Here is a 22,318-nt window from a genome sequence, read left to right as displayed (position 1 = left end):
AGCACCGGTTCCCCTCAAGGATGCGTGCTGAGTCCTCTCCTATACGCCCTCTACACCTATGAATGCAGCCCGGCCCACGGAAAAAATACCATCGTCAAATTTGCCGACGACATGACAGTGGTCGGTCTGATCTCGAAAGGTGACGAGGCAGCCAACGGGGAGGAGGTCCAGAGACTAACGGCTTGGTGTGAGGACAACAGACTGCAACTTAACATTTCAAAAACAAAGGAGATTGTCATCGACTTTAGGAGGAATTAGACTGTGCCACACGTCCTCTACATCAGAGGCGAATGTGTGGAGAGGGTCCACACGTTCAAGTTCCTGGGAGTACAGAGCTCCGATGACCTCTCCTGGACACACAACACCACAGCAGTGGTAAAGAAGGTCCACCAGCGTCTGCACTTCCTGAGGGTCCTCAGGAAATTCAACCTGGACAGGAAGCTGCTGCTGGCCTTCTACCACTCGTCCATTGAGAGCCTGCTGACGTACTGTGTCTCCACCTGGTACAGCGGCTGCACTGAGGCGGACAGAGTGAGGCTCCAGAGGACAGTCAAAACAGCGCAAAGGATTATTGGCTGCCCTCTCCCCTCACTGTCGGACATCTACACCGCCCGGTGCCTCAGAAGGGCTCTCAACATCGTCAAAGACAATACCCACCCAAACTCACACCTGTTCGACCTGTTGCCCTCTGGCAGGCGCTACAGATGCATCAAATCAAGGACCAATAGACTGAGAAACAGTTTCTTTCCGAGAGCCATCTCCATTCTGAACTCTCACACACACACGAGAAGACCCTTACCTTGCAGAACAGCATTGTGATGTGTTTTTATATACCCTATTCAGTACTAAATTCCATTGCACTCTCTTATTTATTTATCTAATTTATATATTTGTCTGTATTATTGTTGTATTGCACTGGAGAGGGGAGCCCTCTAATCTCGTTGCACACTTGAGTACAATGACAATAAAGGGAGTTCTATTCTATTCTATTCTAGTTCAGTTTTTCACCTTTTCACACAGCGTAATGAAGGCCAGTTGAGCAAGTGGAACAAGTGATTTTATTGATGATTGTGGAAGGCAGCAATTTCATAAGCACCGTTTCTTCTCACACCTTTTCCATTAAGTACGATTAAAAAGACAACTGAAAAGCATAATGTTAAAAAATGTTATTCCAGGCAAAGGCAATTAATTTCATTTAAAATGTTTCATATAAAAACAAAAAAAAAATCGTCACTCAGACACAATGGTTCTTCTGGCAATAATCACATTGGCTTAGTGTCAATAAAAGAGCTTTGCAAAATTAAATTTATATTACATTCAAAATCACATTTACATCTTACCACAAAGAGTCAGTTCCTTCAGTTTTTTGTTGTCTTTTTTTAAGCTTCAAGGATTGCTGCTATTATCACCAGCACAATTGTGACTCTCCGCATGCTTTATAGTGAAGAATGTTTTAGCACAAACGCTGCAACTGAATGGCTTGTCTCCAGTGTGTGTTCTTGTGTGGCTCGTTAAATGCGACTTACGATAGAAACTCTTTCCACAAACTGAGCAGGAAAAGGGTTTTTCTGCACTGTGTATTCTTCTATGACTTGTTAAAGTTGATCTTTGAGAGAATACTTTGCCACAAACTGAGCAGGAAAAAGGTTTTTCCCCACTGTGTGTTCTTCTATGTTTTGTTAAAGTTGACTTTTCAGAGAAGCTTCTGCCACAAACTGAGCAGGAAAAAGGTTTTTCACCACTGTGTGTTCTTGTGTGTTCTGTTAAATATGTCTTTCTCGATAAGCATTTTCCACAAACTGAGCAGGAAAAAGGTTTTTCACCACTGTGTGTTCTTGTGTGATATGTTAAAGTTGACTTTACAGAAAAGCTTTTGCCACAAACCGAGCAAGCAAAAGGTTTTTCACCACTGTGTGTTCTTGTGTGGCTTGTTAAACGTGACTTTCGGGAGAAACTCTTGCCACAAACTGAGCAGGAAAATGTTTTTTCTCCACTGTGAGTTCTTGCATGTCTTGTTACATTAGACTTCTCAGAGAAGTATTTTCCACAAACCGAGCAAGCAAAAGGTTTTTCACCACTGTGTGTTTCTGTGTGACATGTTAAAGTTGACTTTACAGAAAAGCTTTTGCCACAAACTGAGCAGGAAAAAGGTTTTTCACCACTATGTGTTCTTGTGTGGCTTGTTAAATGTAACTTTCGGGAGAAACTCTTGCCACAAACTGAGCAGGAAAAGGGTTTTTCTGCACTGTGTGTTCTTCTATGACTTGTTAAAGTTGATCTTTGAGAGAATACTTTGCCACAAACTGAGCAGGAAAAAGGTTTTTCACCACTGTGTGTTCTTGTGTGGCTAGTTAAATGTGACTTTCGGGAGAAACTCTTGCCACAAACTGAGCAGGAAAATGGTTTTTCTCCACTGTGTATTCTTCTATGTTTTGTTAATGTTGATTTTAGAGAAAAGCTTTTACCACAAACCAAGCAGGAGAAGGGGTTTTCTCTACTGTGTATTCCTGTGTGGATTTGTAAATTTGACTTTCTTGAGAAGTATCTTCCACAAACTGAGCAAGAAAAAGGTTTTTCTCCACTTTTTTTGTGCGCTTTTAAAGACAACTTTGAAGTTAATGAGTCAGTGTGACATGCCCTTTCACCTTTAGCTTGCCCATTATCATCATCATTAGTATCATCATCATCGTCATGAGCGTCTGGTGTGTCCTCATTATGTACTTGTGATGGCCCCCAGTGGTCTTCATCACCTTCTGTTGTCACATGATGACTTGAACTGCTGCTTGTAGGCTCCGCCCCTCTGTTGTCCTCACTCTCATCCTTGTTTTCATCTTCAGTCTTTATAGGGACAACGTTCAGTGGTGACTTGTTGATCTCCTCCTCCTCCTCCTCCTTTTTGATGTGAGTCAAGTCTGGCTCCTCTTTCACAAAACGGAGATCGTTTTCACTGACCTCTGTCGGACACAAAAAAAAACCCACACATTTGGTTTGGTCGAGTCAAACCTCATGTGGCGACTATTTTTTATATAGTTCCTACCGTGCTAAATTGACTTGTGCATGCCGCACACGGAGCAATGCGTGCGACCCCGATTTGGACCGGACCATGGGGACATTTCACAAAATTACGTCCTACGATGTAAGCCTCCCGTTAGCCGCACAACAGTGATAAACGAGCATTTAAAAAGGAAGCATGTTGCGGCTGATGCCCGATTTAATTCCTGACATAGTCACAGACGTTTCTGGAAGCGAACTGAAGTTAGCACACACAGGCTATTGTGTGCGTCTGATGGAACACCTGTTGTGGGACCCTAACATATTGATGGGGGCCACCGCAACATAATGTCATTGATAAGAGGAATCCTTCAAGCGAAATACGTTTTCAAGTATTTCATTTTGCATTTATAGATAGTTTCATCGTGGGTAGTTTTTGCTTTCATGATAATCTGGATACCTAAAAGAATTCAAGGAGCCCTGGCATCATAGTCGCTATTTATTGCATGATTTACGTAAGTTTTTTTTTTTTTCCCAAAATGACATTTAGCCTGCTAGTACGTTCCGACATTACCCTTTTTATATTTATAAAATTTATGTTTCAAAATAAATTTCAAAACAAAATTAACGTTCGAAGAGTCAAAATCCCTACACATCGGCTGCCAGGATGGCCGAGTGGTCTAAGGCGCCGCGTTCAGGACCCAGTCTCCCCAGGAGGCCTGGGTTCGAATCTCGAATTTCCCCATTGTGGGACTAATAAAGGGAATATTATTATTATTATTATTATTATCATAAATGAAGCAACAACACTTTCACTCTGACTTTCATGTTGACATATTTGAATAATGACTGTATATTTTAAAGTTATCCAATATGTATTAAAATTAGACTGAGATACACCATAATATTTTAAGAGTTCACTGAATTATTTTGTAACCGCAATGATGTATAACAGCCATAGGGTGTCAGTAATGAGTAACAAAGGAACACAAGACCTCCCACTGATACATCATCATTGTCATTTGCATAAATTCTCAAGAACTTTGAGTTGTGGGGGGGATGCAAACCACCTGGGCCACAGGAACTTTATTACCAGGAACTAAATGTTCCTGGACTTGTTGGTGGAAAAGGGGGTTTTGACGTTCTCCATTTTTAAGCCCATAGCAAACCAAAGATGCAGATGCATTCCTTGCAGCATGCACTTGTTCACTGATGAGATCCGTGCAACCCTGGATGGATGCATGAAATGTATTTTAAATGATTGGATGGGGTGAAACTATGCACATGTGCACAAAACAGTGCAGAGCCACCGGAGGTTTATTGACTCTCACCCGACCAAGCCAGTACAAAGTTCATAAATAAATAAGACCAATACGTACTTGATTTAAAAAAAAACTCAATATTTTGTGTTTTAATGTTTTCGCCACAGTGTGCACATATTTTAGAGTCAGGCAGAATTCCTTCCGGAAGGAATTGCTTGAACAAGATATAAAAACCAGAAAATGTAAAATGTTAAATAATGAGTTTAAATTTGATATTCGGAAAAACATTTGGTTATTCTTTGGCATTTATTTTTCCGCACTGATTTAATTTGGCATAAACAAATGTTCAGCAAACCGACAAGTAGAAGGCAATATTAAAAAATAAAACGGCAATAACCTTGAACGCATTTCCCCAAACAACTTAATGTTGTGATGCATATTTTTGACGATAGAAAGTCGTTCTTGACAAAGCAAATGAGAGTAAGACGTGTAAAAACCTGCTTTGTGTAGCACAACACGAGGCTGCTTGCTAACTTCGCCCAGCAGTTGAAGATGTTGCTCGTTCTCTTCTTTTATTCTACGAAGTTCCTCTTTGTACTTGGGTGTCGTTCTTGCACACATTTTCAAATGATAATTCCCAAAAATCCGCACTTGATCTCTGCTTGGCGATGAGTCATGTGCCTCTTTTTGTTAGCGGCTAGCTAGCTAACAAGCCAAGCTAACAAGCTAAGCTAACTACGCCGAAAAGCATCAACGCGCGAAGATGAGGTTATCGGGACACAAAGACTTAATGAATTATGTCGTAGTCCTTTAGAGTAGCACTGGACATCCTGTAAAAAAAATTACAGTCAGTTCTACACTAAATCAGAAAAATCTAGCAGTGGCTGTTTTTGTTCCGGTGTGGACGGGTCGGTGGATGTGGTCGAGGTCCTTCGGAAGCTGCGCGCTTCCTTATGACGTCATCCTTTAAGCGCGTATTTTTCAAATATATTTCTTTGCTGAAGGAAAAAAACGACGCCAGAGTACGGAGCCCCTCTGGTGCCACAGTATGAGAAAAAAATATTTTTTGCTAATCTGTACCCACAGTTTAGTAATCTGTACCCACAGTTTAGTCATCTGTACCCACAGTTTACTAATCTGTACCCACAGTTTAGCTAATCTGTACCCACAGTTTAGCTAATCTGTACCCACAGTTTAGCTAATGAGCTAGCGTTCACGCCCATGCCATGACGTCAAACGTTTGTGGGTGTTGCTTGATAGAGCAGTACCCACAATTCAGCAAATGAGCTCCCGTTCCGTCGTATACGCGGTCGTATATCTCTCAAGGTAAATTCTATTAGATGTTATATTGATAGTACGAGAGTATAGTGTGTTCTGCATCGCTTAAAGACTTGTAATTCCGTGATTTATGTTCACGCCCATGCCATTCCGTCAAATGTAAGTAAGGTGTACATCGCTCTAGTTCGTGACTGTTGCTTGATAGAGCAGTATTAGCAGCGAACGGCTACATTTAGCCTCCGTGTTTTCTATTCGTGCGTCACGTTTTAAACAGTTTTCGCGCATTATTTCGCTCGCCACAAGTCACCCAATCATGACAACCGTCACCCTAGCCACGGTTTGATTTTATTGTCGTCTTTTTGGCGTATCAGCAGGCATCAGTGGTTTTAGTCGAGCCCTCGTCGGAGAAGTGTACAAACACTCACTAATCACCACAAGAGGAGACAAGTACGTCTCTGACATTCACTGTAAGTACATTGTCTAAAGTTACTTTTATTTCACGACAACAATTTGTTGTGTTTACTGCCGTGCTTGTCGTAAATTGCTTAATAACTCGCTTCTGGGCTATGTTGGGTTGCTAAATATGGCTGTATAATGAAACTGTGAAACGATGGAAACAATCATGCATTCTCATCTATTCATTTTGTCAGGGTGACATGACATTTTTGTAAACGTGCAGAATCATATTTTCAAAGTACAATACTGTAGTTTTACTTTGCATCTTGTCTCTTTAATTGCCTTGAGACGATGTGTAATGCAGCAGTAGAGCCATTTTACTCCTCTGTTTCAGAAGATGGACTTGAATTTTCTAAAATTTCTCCAAGACCAGCGAAAGTTAGATGATAAAGTCATTGCCACCTTTATCGAGGAGAAGGTATGTACAACAGGCAATAACATGTCATTTAACCAATGTGGGTGTTTAAGGAAAAATGCTTCGGGCATATTATATGTTGTGAGACATGGTTGATCATAAAAAGAAAATTGTAATGATTCAAATTTTTCTATTCTTAATATCAATCTCAATAATCAAGTTTAATCCACCCAAATGGATTTGCATTTCTTTGGGGCAGGTTGTAATTCTAGTAGAAGCATTTAAGTGTAAATGAAGTACACACACATTGACAAAAATGTTGTCTGTTCATGGAAAGAGGGAAACGACATATATAACAATCATAATACATAAAAATAAAAAGGAAAAATAACCATTCATAATCGGACATTGATTTTTTTTATTGTGGTTCATTGGAATTGTTAAAAAAAATCAAAAATTTTGAAACAGGCCTTGACAAAAATTATGGTAGAAAACACATTTTGTTGCAGAACCTTTTGAGGAAATCACGACAATCAGATTATTTATGTAATGAAATTTCAATGAGATGTGTGCAGCTCTCATTTTGTCCCTGTCTCCATATGCAAACCACGCCAGTTGTTTTACGTTTATATATATACAGTTCGAAATGGAGTAGGAAGAAGTATAAACTGTGTTCCTACCCCTTTACACCATTTCTAATTCATATTTATGAATGATGTTTAGCGTAGTTAGTACACTATTGGAGGTTCAGCCAATCATTTTTCTACGTTGCTGTTCAAAATGCGTCTTACTTTCCATGTTTTAAAATGATTGCTGGTCATGTACTTTGTGTATTTTTAAAACTTGTTTCATTACCAATGTTCTATTTTTCCTCAGATTGATTGCTATGCTGTCAATGCGATGACAGACCAGCAGCTCACAGAATATGTTCCCAAAGCTGGAGACCGAATTGCAATACTCCAATACTGCAGAAGAGAAGTAGCTGCGCTTGAAGGAACCAACACAACAATATCCAAAGCAACTGAGTCTTTGATTTCAAAAATTCAACAAAGGCGGGGTTTTGACAATGGCCGCACAGATGAGCGGGTGAAAAAAATGTCTGGCAACACTAATGCTATGAAAGAACACCGCAACTACCAAATGGGCCTATTTGAAGAGACTCAGGACCGAATTGTGCAAGTTAGAGAGAGAAGAGGAGGAGGCACAAGACATTTAAAGGCCCTGAAGAATGCAACAATGTCAGAATTAATGGAAACAGGCAAAATTTTTTTTTCCAAATGGAAAATCAAAACTAGGGAGGGAAAGCGATTTTGAATTTCTAATACGGGACTTCACTGAAGAGATCATTTCACCACAAACAACATTAAATGAGCAGTATGAAAAGAGAAAGGTGAAAACATTACGGCTTTATTTGTCATGCAAAAGAGTTGGTGCTGATGCCCCTGCAAAAGTGCTTGATGAGCCACATGACACCGCTTCTGTGCATTTTACTGCATTGGAGGAAACAGCCAAGGTGCCTCCATTGGACAGTGAAATGGTGGGAGCAGTAGGTGGACTGTTAGAAAATGTTATTGCTGATGAAGAAATAGTCTTCAGACATTCATTTGCTGATTATGCCACTTATGATGTCGATGACACCCTCGACGACACCATCCCCATGGAGCTGTTGGTTGAAAATCCATCCCCAGGGCAAGAATCTCATCCACTTAAAGCAAGAAAACTTAAACTGCACAGGGGAAATGTTTTCCATGAATTAAATGCAGCCTTTCAAAACGGCACTGTAACTACTGATGAGCTGCTGGTGGAGATCGAGATGTTCCAACCCAATGGAGCAATGGAAAAGGGAGAAGATAATGGTGGTGTGTTACGTGATGCCTTAAGTGAATACTGGGAAACATTCTTCAGTAAATGCACTCATGGAAGCACAATGAAGATACCAATGACACGACACGACATGAAAGACGAATGGGTTAACATTGCCAAAGTTATGGTCCTTGGATACAACATTGTGCAATATTTTCCCATAGCATTAGCCAAGCCCTTTATTTTGTATTGTCTCGGCGTTGACCTGATGGAGAATGACCTGCTTTCGGCATTTTTAGACACAATTCCTACTGAAGAAAAACAAGTGGCTGAACAAGCGATGATTGATTTTTTTGTCTATCGCTGGATCTGAGGAGTGGATGGATTTCCTCGACACTCACGAGGTTAAAGTTATTGTCAATAAGAGGAACGTGAAGAAGACTTTAATTGAGGTGGCACATAAGGAACTGGTTCAAGATCCCGCCTATATTGCTGAGTGCTGGTCCAGTATATTGAAGGAACTGAAATTACCTGTCACGATCCGTCTTTCGGCGTCTCCAGCAGGTGGGCGTGGCCCGGCGGCTCCGCTCCGGGAAGCGGCCACGAGCGAGACGCGCTCCCGATCGCCACAGCTGAATGTCATTAAGACACTAATCATTGGACTACTTAAGCAGCCGACGCGGACATACCCGCGTCGGATTATTGTCCCACGTTGCTCATGCTATTGCTCATGCGCTTGTTCACAGATTGTTCTGCTCGCGATTTGCTCTTGTTCTGTTGTTTGCGTTTTCATGTTTTGAATTTCACCAGCTACTTTTCGGCTCGCTTTAAGTTTATCGTCTCAATTGGATTTTGTCTTCACCCTTTCGTGGTAAGCATTGTTTTTCGGTTTCTTGCGTTGCAAGCGTTTTCTGTTGATCCCTTATTTTTTCCTGGAGTGACTCGGTCTCCCAGCGTTTTGTGTTTCGCCTCTCCGGCGGCTGTACTCATAGAACCCTTGCGGTTACTAAATTTATAGATAACTGCATCATAGTGATTATTGTGTATTGCTTGACGGCTTCCAATAAACATCCTGTCAATCAATTCCTCCTGAGTCTGCGATTAAGGATCCACCTACCACAGCTTTCCAGCCTCGGCTGGGAAGCGGTCCTGACATTACCACTGGGAGGCCTGGATGAAGTATATGGTAGCCTTACCCCAACACCAAGAAGAGTAATCACCATGTTACAGCATGAGGGCCTCAACATGAGAGAAATGCAGAGTTTTGAATTTCTGAAAAAATTCATCAGGAGTTGCAACGAACATCGGCTCAAGAAACTTCTTCGATTTTGTACTGGTAATCTTTCACATCTTTACGATTAATCCTAATTCTGTCATTTGTTTTCACTTGTCAAATTTGATATGTATATGTATATGTATATGTATATGTGTGTGTGTGTATATATGCCAAAAGAAATGTGCCCTCAGCTGACTTTGAAACACGGGGGGGCAAAATTTTTGATTTTTGGGCCACAATGGGTTCTCTTGACAGAGGGGCCGGACCAGCAACACTTGGATGGAGTGTTTTGGTAACCTCACTTTATCTGAGAAAGAAAATACATATCGTATATAGAGAAAATATATGCTCTAATTTTAAATGAAAATGAACGAAAACATTGCAACAAAATATCTGTCTTAGGGTGTGTCTCCTAGTGGGCACACTTATCAGAATTACGGGGAAAATAAAACATGAACAAGGTTTATTTATTTAATTTTTTCAACTTCGGCGGGCCTGATGTAAACGTTTAATAAATACACAGCTATTGAAGGCAATGATTAGAGAGCCTTCATTTGAGGTGATAGACACGAGTGTTCTAGTATAGAGTTGGTGGTGGTATGTGGTTCTAAACTAATATTTTATTTTTGTTTTCCAAAGGTGCAGATCTTTTAGTGGCTGAGAAGATCCATGTGCGATTCTTTGAGGCTGAGAACCTATTTACACGAAGACCAATGTCCCATACATGTGGCTGTGTTCTGGAGGTGGCCAACAACTATGGGTCGTACCCTGAGTTGTCTGAGGAATTTGGGAATGTACTTGATGCCAACATGTGGGTGATGGACATAATTTAGTGTCTGATCTGCAAAATCTATTCCCATATACTCTTAGAGGGTTTGGCGGCTGTTTTGTCTGGAATTTGTTCATAATGGTATTTTATAATGTAGTTGCATGGTCTGATTCATGGGGGCCAGATTTACTGTTTTATGCCGGTATTTCATACTCTTGGACTGCAAGTCGAGTTGTTTATATTTACTGACTCATTGTTTGCATAGTTGATTCTTTGCAAAATTAGGAAGCAATTTTGTTGTGGTAAGACACAATTTTGTTGACTATGGTTGTTATGCAACAGCTTTAAGACGTGTTTTTTTTTTTTGGTTTTTATAAAATTGCTCCACTGCTTGTATTGCAAGCAGATAGTTGTGTCGCTGGGGTCGACTACGATGTCTTGTTTTACACAAATTTTATAAAAATTAAATGTGCAACTGCTCCTATCTGAATTTTTTTCTCAGTTAAGACAGTGACATTCACTCAGCTCTCAGACAGACTGTATGTAGGAGACATTATTTGCTGAATTGAGTACCCAAATCTCAAGTCTACAGTTATCAAGTTGTCACCTTGTTGCTGTCTGATTTGACAGTGTGCATTTGTGTGAATTTGACCACTTCGCTTCACATAAATAGTTTCCACAAATACATTTAAGGATTGAATAGCAGTTTCAACTCAAGATACTTTGGCTACCTGAAAATGTAGAAGACAATCAATTTTACTTTTAGAATTTATTTGAATCACACACGTGTATTTTAGCGAGCTTGAATGTGGCTTTTTAAATACCAATCAAAGATCTTTACATGTTGGCTCAATGCATGTCAATATGCGGAGGAGTTTGCAGCAATTTATTTATTTTACAAAACCATAAATCAGCAACAGTTAATTTGGGTAGAACCATCAAGCAAATTACAAAATATATGTACAGTATATATCAAATGAATTTCAACAATTCTCTGTACATTTCCCATGTATGTACAAGAATGGGTGCACACACAGTCACAATAAGTGTACAAAAAAATATTCTAAGTAAAATTACACATGTTGTAAAACACTTGATAAAATCCATAATGAGCAGAATGCTTCAAACTTAAAACAATTTGTCATTTAGTTATGGGAGGGCTCCATATAAACAGCAGTTGAGGTGTGGCGAGGGGGCACACACACCATTAGGGGGTAAGACAGGGCACATTGATTAATGGTGTGATACGTTATGGATTGTAAAAGGACTTTGAAGCCTTTTACACCTGGACTGCATCCATTAAAGACCTAAGTGTCAGGAGGCGCCTTGCGGCGATGAGGAGGTGGACCCAAGAAGCGAGGAAGCAGGGGTAGGTGAAGCTTTAAGGAGATTTATTGTGGAGCTTGGTGGGGACGAACAACGGGGCGTGGGCAAGGAAACAACACAGGCAACTGAACGAGACTAACTGGACGATGACAAGGACCAAACACGAGACGGGAACGAGCCAGGCGGACAGGGAACGAAGACAAGTGCAACAACGGGAGCGAAGCGCAAGTCGTGAGAGTCCGAGGTGACGTGGCAACAGGAGGCAAACAGGGTAATGACCCGACACTGCGTTGTCGGTCTGGAAGGTTTAAATAGTCCGGGTACTTAGGGGAGCAGATGGGAAGCAGGTGCGTGATGATGACTAGGAACAGGTGCGTGATGATGACTAGGAACAGGTGCGTAGCTGGTGAGAACGAAAACAATAACAAAGGCACATGGCAGGGAGGTGATGAAAACAATAACAAAAGGCACATGGCAGGAAGGAGGGAAGAAAATAACAACAAAAACACTGACGTGGCAGACACGGGTCATGACAGTACCCCCCCCTCAAGGGACGGCTTCCAGACGGGCGGACGTCCGGGAGGCGGGACCAAGGCCCGCGAACTAGGCTGGTCTGGCGGATGTCCAGGGGGCCAGACCAGCGAGTCCCGACGGGGCCATTCGGGCGGACGTCCGGGAGGCGGGACCAAGGCCCGCGAACTAGGCCAGTCTGGCGGATGTCCAGGTGGCCAGACCAGCGAGTCCCGACGGGGCCATTCAGGCGGGCGTCCGGGAGGCCCGATCAACAAGTCCACCCGTGAACACTCAGGCGGACGTCCGGGCACACCCGAGACCGGAACGTGGAGCGGCGGCTGGTCGTCCAGCCCCGCCGAGTCAGGAACGTGGAGCGGCGGCAGGTCGTCGAACCCCGCCGAGACAGGAACGTGGAGCGGCGGCAGGTCGTCGAGCCCCGCCGAAGCAGGAACGTGGAGCTGTGGCTGGTCGTCGAACGCCGGCGGGACGGGAACTTGGAGCGGCGGCTGGTCCTCGAACCCCGCCGAGACAGGAACGTGGAGCGGCGGCTGGTCCTCGAACCCCGCCGAGACCGGAACGTGGCACGGCGGCTGGTCCTCCAACCCCGCTGAGACAGGAACGTGGAGTGGCGGCAGGTCATCGAACCCCGCAGGGACAGGAACGTGGAGCGGCGGCTGGTCCTCGAACCCCGCCGAGACAGGAACGTGGAGCGGCGGCTGGTCCTCGAACCCCGCCGAGACCGGAACGTGGCACGGCGGCTGGTCCTCCAACCCCGCTGAGACAGGAACGTGGAGCGGCGGCAGGTCATCGCACCCCGCCGGGACAGGAACGTGGAGCAGCGGCTGGTCCTCGAACCCCGCCGAGACAGGAACGTGGAGCGGCGGCTGGTCCTCGAACCCCGCCGAGACCGGAACGTGGCACGGCGGCTGGTCCTCCAACCCCGCTGAGACAGGAACGTGGAGCGGCGGCGCTTCGTCGGGAGCCGCTGTGACAGAGACGAGAAGCGACGGCGGGTCGTCGTCCACCGCCCAGGCAGGAAACTGGAGCGCCGGCGAATCGTCGAGTTCCGCCGAAAAAGGAGCTTGGGGCGACGGCGGATCGTCGAGCACCGCCGAGGCAGTGACGGGAAGCAATGGCGTGTCCTCGGGCGCCGCCGGGACAGGGAATTGGGTTGGCGGCGGGCCGTCTGGCACCGCCGAAGCAGGGATTTGGAGCTGCGGCGGGCCGGGCGCAGCGGGGACCGGGACTGGTAGCGGACGCAGGGCGTGCCCCGCTGCAACAAGGACTTGTGATGGACGCAGGGCGTGCTCCGCCAGAACTGGGACTTGTGGCGGACGCGGGGCCTGCTCCGCCGGAACAGGGACTCGGGGCGGACGCAGAACGTGCTCCGCCGGGATAGAGACTTGTGGCGGACGCATGGCGTGCTCCGCCGGAACGGGGACTGGTGGCGGACGCAGGACGTGCTCCGCCAGAACAGGGACTGGTGGCGGAGGCATGGCGTGCTCCGCCGGAACAGGGACTTGGAGCGGACGCATGGAGTGCTCCGCCGGAACAGGGACTTGTGGCGGAGGCATGGCGTGCTCCGCCGGAACAGGGACTTGGGGCGGACGCATGGAGTGCTCCGCCGGAACAGGGACTGGTGGCGGACGCAGGGCGTGCTCCGCCAGAACAGGGACTTGTGGCGGACACAGAACGTGCTCCGCCAGAACAGGGACTGGTGGCGGACGCAGGGCGTGCTCCCCCGGAACAGGGACTGGTGGCGGACGCAGGGCGTGCTCCGCCGGAACAGGGACTGGTGGCGGACGCAGGGCTGGGTCCGCCGGACCAGGGATTTGAAACGCTGGCGAGGCGCCGGAGCGGGGGTCAGCAGCTCTCGGGAGGCCAGAACGGGCCCCCGCAGCTCGGGGTGAACCGGGACAGGGCGTATCAACTGGCGGGGAGCCGGAACGGGGTTCAGCAGCTGGCAGGAAGTCCGGACGGGACTCCACCGCTGGGGGGGAGCCGGAACAGGGTTCAGCAGCTGGCAGAGAGCCGGGACGGGGCTCGGCAGCTGGCGGGGAGCCGGGAAGGGGCTCGGCAGCTGGCGGGGAGCCGGGACGGGGCTCAGCAGCTGGCAGAGAGCCGGGACGGGGCTCAGCAGCTGGCAGAGAGCCGGGACGGGGCTCGGCAGCTGGCGGGGAGCCGGGAAGGGGCTCAGCAGCTGGGGAGGAGCCGGAGCGGGGCTCAGCAGCTAGCGGGGAGCTGAGACGGGGCTCAGCAGCTGACGGGGGGCCCGGACGGGACTCGACCGCTGGGGGGGAGCCGGAACAGGGTTCAGCAGCTGGCAAGGAGCCGGGATGGGACGCTGCGGCTGGAGAGGAGCCGGGGCAGGGCTCAGCAGCTGGCGGGGGGGCGACAGAGGGCCGGGCGCAGCAGTCGGACCGGGCACAGCCGAACCGGGGGCCCTGATCCCTATCAGCCTGCCGCCATAGGGAATCAGGGGAATGGGGAACACGAGGGACCGAGGTTACTGGGGCTGGTGAACGTGAGCTAGGGGGTGCCAGGGGAACGTGAGCAGGTGCTAAAACCGATGGTGAACGAGGTGTGCGACGTGACCGTGACTTCCGAGATTTTGGACGTGAAGCGCGCGAGGTGGAGTGGGAGGTGGTCTTGAAAGACTCGAACGAAAAGGGTGTCAGGAATGGTTCGGGGGGAAGAAGGTGACTGGTACTAACTGTGTCCGGGGTGCGCTGAGCGTCTAACAAGGCGTAAATGTAGTCGGCATCGTACTCGTGATCCGAGTCGACAAAAACGTGCGGGGCGTAGTGCTCAAAAACTTCTGCTAAATCATTATCAACTAAAGCGTGAGTGGGTGAATTGGCCTGGTGATCAAAATTGTCGTCGGAATCGGAATCAATGGTACAGTGGGGAGGAAGGTTGGGAGGGAAGTCGAGGGCGTTACCGTGAAACGAAGACGAGGTACGGGGCTGGTCGGCAGGCTGGTGAGGGGCAGGCACCGGAGGCTGCACGGTCGGTGCAGCTGACGTGGGGGCTGCATGGGTTGCTGCAGCTGACGTGGAGGCGACGTGGGTTGCTGCTTCTGACGTGGAGGCGACGTGGGTTGCTGCAGCTGGCGTGGAGGCGACGTGGGTTGCTGCAGCTGGCGTGGAGGTGACGTGGGTTGCGGCAGATGACGTGGAGGCGGGACCCCTTTCAGCCAGCTGTCGGTCGGCCAGCTGTGCCAGCCTCATGCTCTCCACCATCTTGACCTCCAGCTCCGCCATCTGAGCTGTCAGCTCCATGATAGCCTCCCGGGGTGGTACCGCGGCGGCGCCCTTCTCCGCGATCGAGGCCACCTGCTCCGCTATCTGGGCCAGTCGTGCCCCCAGCTCAGCGCGGCGGGAGTCCAAAAGGTAGGTGGTCTTTTCGAACAAGTCCTCGTAATCTGGGGAAGCGGGGAGCGTGGCAGACGTGGCGCTGAGCTGATCGGCGGGTTGGTGGGGGGGGTCCGTGCGGCGGTGTCCATGACGCCGCCGCGAGCCCCTCGCTGGGTCCTTCTTTCGAGGTCGGGTCATTCTGTCAGGAGGCGCCTTGCGGCGATGAGGAGGTGGACCCAAGAAGCGAGGAAGCAGGGGTAGGTGAAGCGTTAAGGAGATTTATTGTGGAGCTTGGTGGGGACGAACAACGGGGTGTGGGCAAGGAAACAACACAGGCAACTGAACGAGACTAACTGGACGATGACAAGGACCAAACACGAGACGGGAACGAGCCAGGCGGACAGGGAACGAAGACAAGTGCAACAACGGGAGCGAAGCGCAAGTCGTGAGAGTCCGAGGTGACGTGGCAACAGGACAGCCAGCTGCTGAGTCCCGGCCCGGCTCCTCGCCAGCTGCTGAGCCCCGTCCCGGCTCCTCGCCAGCTGCTGAGCCCCGGCCTGGCTCCCCGCCAGCTGCTGAGCCCCGTACCGGCTCCCCGCCAGCTGCTGAGCCCCGTTCCGGCGCCTTGCCTCCGTCCCAAGTTCACGTTCCGGCGGAGCATGTCGTGCGTCCGTCCCAAGTCCTCGACCCGACGGCGCACGCTCTGCGCCTGTCCCAAGTTCCTGCCTCGGCGGTGGCCGATGAACCACCGCCGCGTCACGCTCCTGTCTCGGCGGGGCTCGACGACCAGCCGCCGCTCCACGTTCCTGTCTCGGCGGGGCTCGACGACCAGCCGCCGCTCCACGTTCCGGTCTCGGCGGGCCTCGACGACCAGCCGCGGCTCCACGTTCCGGTCTCGGCGGGGCTCGACGACCAGCCGCCGCTCCACGTTCCTGTCTCGGCGGGGCTCGACGACCAGCCGCCGTCCCACGTTCCTGTCTCGGCGGGGCTCGACGACCAGCCGCCGCTCTACGTTCCTGTCTCGGCGGGGCTCGACGACCAGCCGCCGCTCCAAGTGCCTGCCTCGGCTGCGCCCGCCCCATCGCTGCTCCAAGCTCCGGTCTCGGCTGCATCCGGCGTCCCGCCGCCGCTTCTTGTCTCAGCCTCGTCAGCGGACTCCATGCGGCGTTCGGGTCATCCCGGACGTCCGCCTGAATGGCCACCCTTGGACTTATGGGTCTGGCCTCCCGGACGGCCGCCTGAAGGGCCACGAAAAGACTCGCTGGTCTGGCCTCCCGGACATCCGCCAGACCGGCCTCGAACTCGGGTGGTGGTCCCACCTCCCGACCCCTTCCGCCCACCCTCATTTTTGGACTTCGTTTTCGTTTTTTCGGCCTTGTTTAGGACGTCTGGAATCCGTCCCTTGAAGGGGGGGTACTGTCATGACCCGTGTCGGGCATGTCTGTGTTTTTGTTGTTGTTTTCTTCCCTCCTTCCTGCCATGTGCCTTTTTGTTATTGTTTTGTCAGCTGTGTAGGGGCGTTTCCCTCTCAGCCGTCTCGTCCTCACCAGCCACGCACCTGTTCCCTGTCAACCATCACGCACCTGATTCCCATCTGCTCCCCCTAATTACCGGACTATTTATCCACCCCTTGCCGACAGCTCAGCGTCGGAACATTTCTCCTGCTACGCCGCTGTATGGACTTTTACTCCGTTTGGACTGTCACGACCGCTCCCTGATCTCCTTCACGGCCATGTTCTTGCTCTCGCTCCCGCTCATGTCCCTGGGTTTTGTCACTGTCTTGTTCCGCGGCTTTTGTTCTGTTTATTCACGTTTAGTTCGTCTTAGTCATTTTGCACCCTGCCACGTTTGTTTGTCCACGCCATGTTGTTTGTCCTCATTTGATTAATTTAATAAATTCCCTTTAGTTTACCCTTTTCCCGGCTTCCTCGCATTTTGGGTCCACCCCCCTCCTCGCCGACCGGCGACCCTGACAGGGGGGGCGCGAATCTTTTTCTTCTTGGTAGGGGCGGGCGTGAAATAATTGAGAGGCACTGCGAGTATATGCCGACATTATATTCATACAATCTTGTAGCCCGAGTGAACCACAGCATTGTTGCAAGTTTGGTCAGAGAAACTTAAACGTCCCACTGCTGTTCCAGCAGCGGCTTCTCGGGGCAAAGGCGGAAGTGACGCGTGAGATGACTCGCCAATGTGGCGTTAATTTTGTTATTTTGTTAATTTTTTTTATCAACCGAATTAAAATATTATATAAAATAAATATTAAAATAGAACAGCCAGGTGTAAAAAAAAACACTGAGGCAAATAAATATATTTGGAAAATACGCGCTTAAAGCATGACGTCATAAGCAAGCGCGCAGCTTCCGAAGGACCTCGACCACATCCACCGACCCGTCCACACCGGAACAAAAGCAGTCCACCGCTAAATTCTTCTAATTTAGTGTGGAACTGACTGTAATTTTCTCAAAGGATGTCCAGTGCTTCTCTAAAGGACTACGACATAATTCATTAAGTCTTTGTGTCCCGATAACCTCATCTTCGCGCGTTGATGCTTTTCGGCCTAGTTAGCTTAGCTTGCTAGCTAGCTAGCCGCTAACGAAAAGAGGCACATGACTCATCGCCAAGCAGAGATCAAGTGCGGATTTTTTGGAATTATCATTTGAATATGTTTGAAAGAACGACACACAAGTACAAAGAGGAACTTTGTGGAATAAAAGAAAAGAACGAGCAACATCTTCAACTGCTGGACGAAGTTTGCAACCAGCCTCGTGTTGTGCCACTCAAAGCAGGTTTGTACACGTCTTACTCTCATTTGCTTTGTATAGAACGACTTTCTTTCATTAGAAATATGCATCACAACATTAAGTTGTTTGGGGAAATCGTTCAAGGTTATTGCCGTTTTATTTTTAAATATTGCCTTTTACTTGCAGGTCTGCTGAGCAATTGTTTATGTCAAATGTAATCAGTGTAGAAAATCTATGCCAAAGAATAACCAATAGTGGGGGGTGAACTCCATGTTTTCCCAGTATAAAATTTACATTTAAAATAACAAAATAACATTTCCTGGTTTTTATATTTTGTTCAAGCAATTCCTTACGGAAGGAATTCCGCCTGACTCTAAAAATGTGCACACTGCCGCGAAAACGTCAATGGTGGTTGATCAATTTTAGTGAATAAAACACAAAATATAGATATATATTTTTTAAATCAAGTACGGATTGGTCTTATTTATTTATGAACTTTTTACTGGCTTGGTCGGGTGAGAGTCAATGAACCTCGGGTGGCCCTGCACTGTTTTGTGCACGTGTGCATCGTTTCACCCCATCCAAACATTTAAAATACATTGAATGCATCCATCCAGGGTTGCACGGATCTCATCAGTGAACAAGCGCATGCTGCAAGGAATGCATCTGCATCTTTGTCTTACTATGGGCTTAAAAAGGCTGAACGTCACAACCCCCTTTTCTACCTACAAGTCCAGGAACATTTAGTTCCTGGTAATAAAGTTCCTGTGGCCCAGGTGGTTTGCATCACCCCCACAACTCATAGTTCCTGGTAATTTATCCAAATGACAATGATGATGGATCAGTGGGAGGTCTTGTGTTACTTTGTTACTCATTACTGACACCCTATAGCTGTTAAGCGTCATTGCAGTTCCAAAATAATTCAGTGAACTCTTAAAATATTATGGTGTATCTTAGTTGAATTCGAATACAAATTCCAAAAACGTCTGTGACTATGTCAGGAATGAAATCGGGCATCAGCCGCAACGTGCTTCCTTTTTAAATGCTCGTTTATCACAGTTGTGCTGCTAAAGGGAGGTTTACATCGTAGGACGTAATTTTGTGAAATGCCCCCATGGTCCGGTCCAAGTTGGGGTCCACGCATTGCTCCGTATGCGGCAGGCACAAGTCAAGGTAGCACGGTAGAAAATAAGACAAAGTCGCCGCCTGAGGTTTGACTTGACCAAACCAAATTTCTTTCTGTGTCCTTCAGACGTCAGTGAAAACGATCTCCTTTATGTAAAAGAGGAGCCAGACTTGACTCACATGAAAAAGGAGGAGGAGGAGGAGGAGATCAACAAGTCACCAGTGAACGTTCTCCCTGTAAAGACTGAAGATGAAAACAAGGATGAGAGTGAGGACAACAGAGGGGCGGAGCCGACACGCAGCAGCTCAAGTCATTACGTGACAACAGAAGGTGATGAAGACCACTGGGGACCATCACAAGTACATAATGAGGACACATTATCAGACGCTCATGATGATGATGATGATGATGGGCAAGCCAAAGGTGAAAGGGCATGTCACACTGACTCATTCACTTCAAAGCTGTCTTTAAAAAGTCGCAGAAAAACACACAGTGGTGAAAAACCTTTTTCCTGCTCGGTTTGTGGCAAAAACCTCTCTCGAAAGTCTCATTTAGTAAGGCACACAAGAATGCACAGTGGAGAAAAACCTTTTTCTTGCTCAGTTTGTGGCAAAAGCTTCTATCAAAAGTTTGATTTAACAATCCACACAAGAATGCACAGTGGAGAAAAACCTTTTTCTTGCTCAGTTTTTGGCAAAAGCTTCTATCAAAAGTTTGATTTAACAATCCACACAAAAATGCACAGTGGAGAAAAACCTTTTTCTTGCTCACTTTGTGGCAAAAGCTTCTCTCGAAAGGCACAATTAACAAGGCACGCAAGAACACACAGTGGAGAGAAGCCTTTTTCATGCTCAGTTTGTGGCAAAGGATTCTCTGAAAAGGGAAATTTAACAGCACACACAAGAACACACAGTGGAGAAAAACCTTTTTCTTGCTCAGTTTGTGGAAAATGCTTCTCTCAAAAGGCACAATTAACAAGGCACGCAAGAACACACAGTGGAGAGAAGCCTTTTTCATGCTCAGTTTGTGGCAAAGGATTCTCTGAAAAGGGAAATTTAACAGCACACACAAGAACACACAGTGGAGAAAAACCTTTTTCTTGCTCAGTTTGTGGAAAATGCTTCTCTCAAAAGTCAAGTTTAACAGAACACACAAGAACACACAGTGGAGAAAAACATTTTTCTTGCTCAGTTTGTGGAAAATGCTTCTCTCAAAAGTCAAGTTTAACAAAACACACAAGAACACACAGTGGAGAAAAACCTTTTTCCTGCTCAGTTTGTGGTAGACGCTTCTCTGTAAAGTCATATTTAACTTGCCACACAAGAACACACACTGGAGAAAAACCTTTTTCTTGCTCAGTTTGTGGCAAAAGCTTCTCTCAAAAGTTTGATTTAACACTCCACACAAGAACGCACAGTGGAGAAAAACCTTTTTCCTGCTCAGTTTGTGCCAGGAGTTTCTCTCTAAAGTCGCATTTACGAAGCCACACAAGAACGCACAATGGAGAAAAACCTTTTTCTTGCTCAGTTTGTGGCAAAAGCTTCTCTCAAAAGTTTGATTTAACACTCCACACAAGAACGCACAGTGGAGAAAAACCTTTTTCCTGCTCAGTTTGTGCCAGGAGTTTCTCTCTAAAGTCGCATTTACGAAGCCACACAAGAACGCACAATGGAGAAAAGCCATTCAGTTGCAGCGTTTGTGCTAAAAAATTCTTCACTCAACGTATTGCTGAGAGACACGATTGTGCTGGTGAGAATTGCAGCGATCCTTGAAGCTTAAAAAAAAGGAAAACAAAAAAACTGAAGGAACTGACTCTTTGTGGTAAGATGTTAATGTGATTTTGAATAAAATATGAAAAATTTACTTTTGCAAAGCTCTTTTATCGACATTAAGCCAATGGGATCAGCGCCAGAATAACCAATGTGTCTGAGTGATGATTTTTTTTTGTGTGTTTACATCAAACATGTAAATAAAATTAATTGCCTTTGCCTGGAACAACATTTGTTCACGTTATACGTCTTTTTAATCGTACCTAATGGAAAAGGTGTGAGAAGAAACTGTGCTTATGAGATTGCTGCCTTCCACAATCATCAATAAAAACACTTGTTCCACTTGCTCAACTGGCCTTCATTACGCTGTGAAAAAGTGAAAAACAGAACTTGAAGTTGAACTATAAAAAGAACCAGAAAGAGAAACGCAAATAGTCTCAGTTTCTCTCAAAGGTTTTGGTATGTCAGGAGTTGGCAACTTGATGGCGACTGGAGTCAGCGCTGGTTTTCTCGCTGTGTTTGGCTGGCTCGTATATGTATGGTCCATTGAACAAAACTCAAACTCTTGAAATATCCCCTCACATACATTTAATATTACACTTTATGAATAAATTTCTGACTGGCTAAATACACTTTCTAGGTTGAGCTCTATCAATCGTTTGGGGTTTGTTGCGAAGCAGAATCTCACTTCGGAAAAAAACTATCATTTTGTCAAATATACCAAATTTTTTTTTTCATGCTATATTGTATTTTTTATACATTGGATTATTTATATATTGAAATAGGAAAATATTAAAATTTAAAATTGGAAACCACATACAGCCTTACTTCAATTAATAATAATAGAAACATTTTATAAATATTGAACTAATTGAGAAGAGTCCTGATCTTGAAATAAATCTTGAATTATAAAAAAATACTAAAAAAATAATTCAATAACCCGACCCTGGATGAGCGGCAGAAAATGGCTGGATGGATGGAATAATTTAAATTGCACACATATTCAAAAGAACAAATATGTTAAGAAATATTCAAGTGTGAAATAAAAAGGTTTAAATTGTTGAGAATTTTACACACTAAAATAATTGAATAAATGTTGTATTATTACATAAGAAAGCTTAAATATACATTGAAATAAATGAAAAAAAAAGTTGTGTATTTTTAAACGGCCTAATTTAGATCTGGGAAGTAATTCTCTTTATGAAACTATGAAGGGACTGGAGCTCACAGAAGTGACCAGTCTTGGTTCTGAAGTTCCGATGTAACCAGATACTGCCCTGAGAGAAAATGGGCC

At 46.5% G+C, this 22,318-nt stretch overlaps 1 protein-coding gene and 1 pseudogene across 2 annotated transcripts; both read left to right on the top strand.

Annotated features, from left to right (window-relative positions):
- The first annotated feature begins 5,608 nt into the window (after nucleotides 1-5,608).
- LOC148342299 (uncharacterized) lies at nucleotides 5,609-10,254 on the top strand (annotated as a pseudogene). Its single transcript, XR_015842014.1, has 5 exons — nucleotides 5,609-5,998; nucleotides 6,322-6,405; nucleotides 7,219-8,676; nucleotides 9,305-9,481; nucleotides 10,061-10,254. The product of XR_015842014.1 is annotated as an uncharacterized LOC148342299 (transcript).
- A 5,790-nt stretch (nucleotides 10,255-16,044) lies between these two features.
- On the top strand, nucleotides 16,045-21,273 carry LOC148342298 (uncharacterized). The gene is made up of 2 exons (XM_088288125.1): nucleotides 16,045-16,118; nucleotides 19,737-21,273. The coding sequence occupies exons 1-2, from the start codon at nucleotides 16,045-16,047 to the stop codon at nucleotides 21,025-21,027; spliced, it is 1,365 nt and encodes a 454-aa protein (XP_088144251.1). The 3' UTR covers nucleotides 21,028-21,273.
- Nucleotides 21,274-22,318: the final 1,045 nt, after the last annotated feature.

The sequence above is a fragment of the Idiotropiscis lumnitzeri genome, chromosome 2 (assembly GCF_059441095.1).
Source record: "Idiotropiscis lumnitzeri isolate Australia: NSW breed Sydney's pygmy pipehorse chromosome 2, RoL_Ilum_1.0, whole genome shotgun sequence".
NCBI lineage: Eukaryota > Metazoa > Chordata > Actinopteri > Syngnathiformes > Syngnathidae > Idiotropiscis > Idiotropiscis lumnitzeri.
The sequence above is the reverse complement of the archived record's forward strand: the minus strand, read 5'-3'. Positions and strand labels throughout refer to the sequence as shown.

What these genes read in the sequence shown, in the direction of transcription:
- LOC148342298 (XM_088288125.1), top strand. Translation starts at nt 16,045, where the DNA reads ATGTCGTGCGTCCGTCCCAAGTCCTCGACCCGACGGCGCACGCTCTGC. An exon ending in CCCAAGTTCCTGCCTCGGCG is followed by an intron (nt 16,119 to 19,736) that starts GTGGCCGATGAA and finishes AAAAAGTCGCAG; the next exon opens with AAAAACACACAGTGGTGAAA.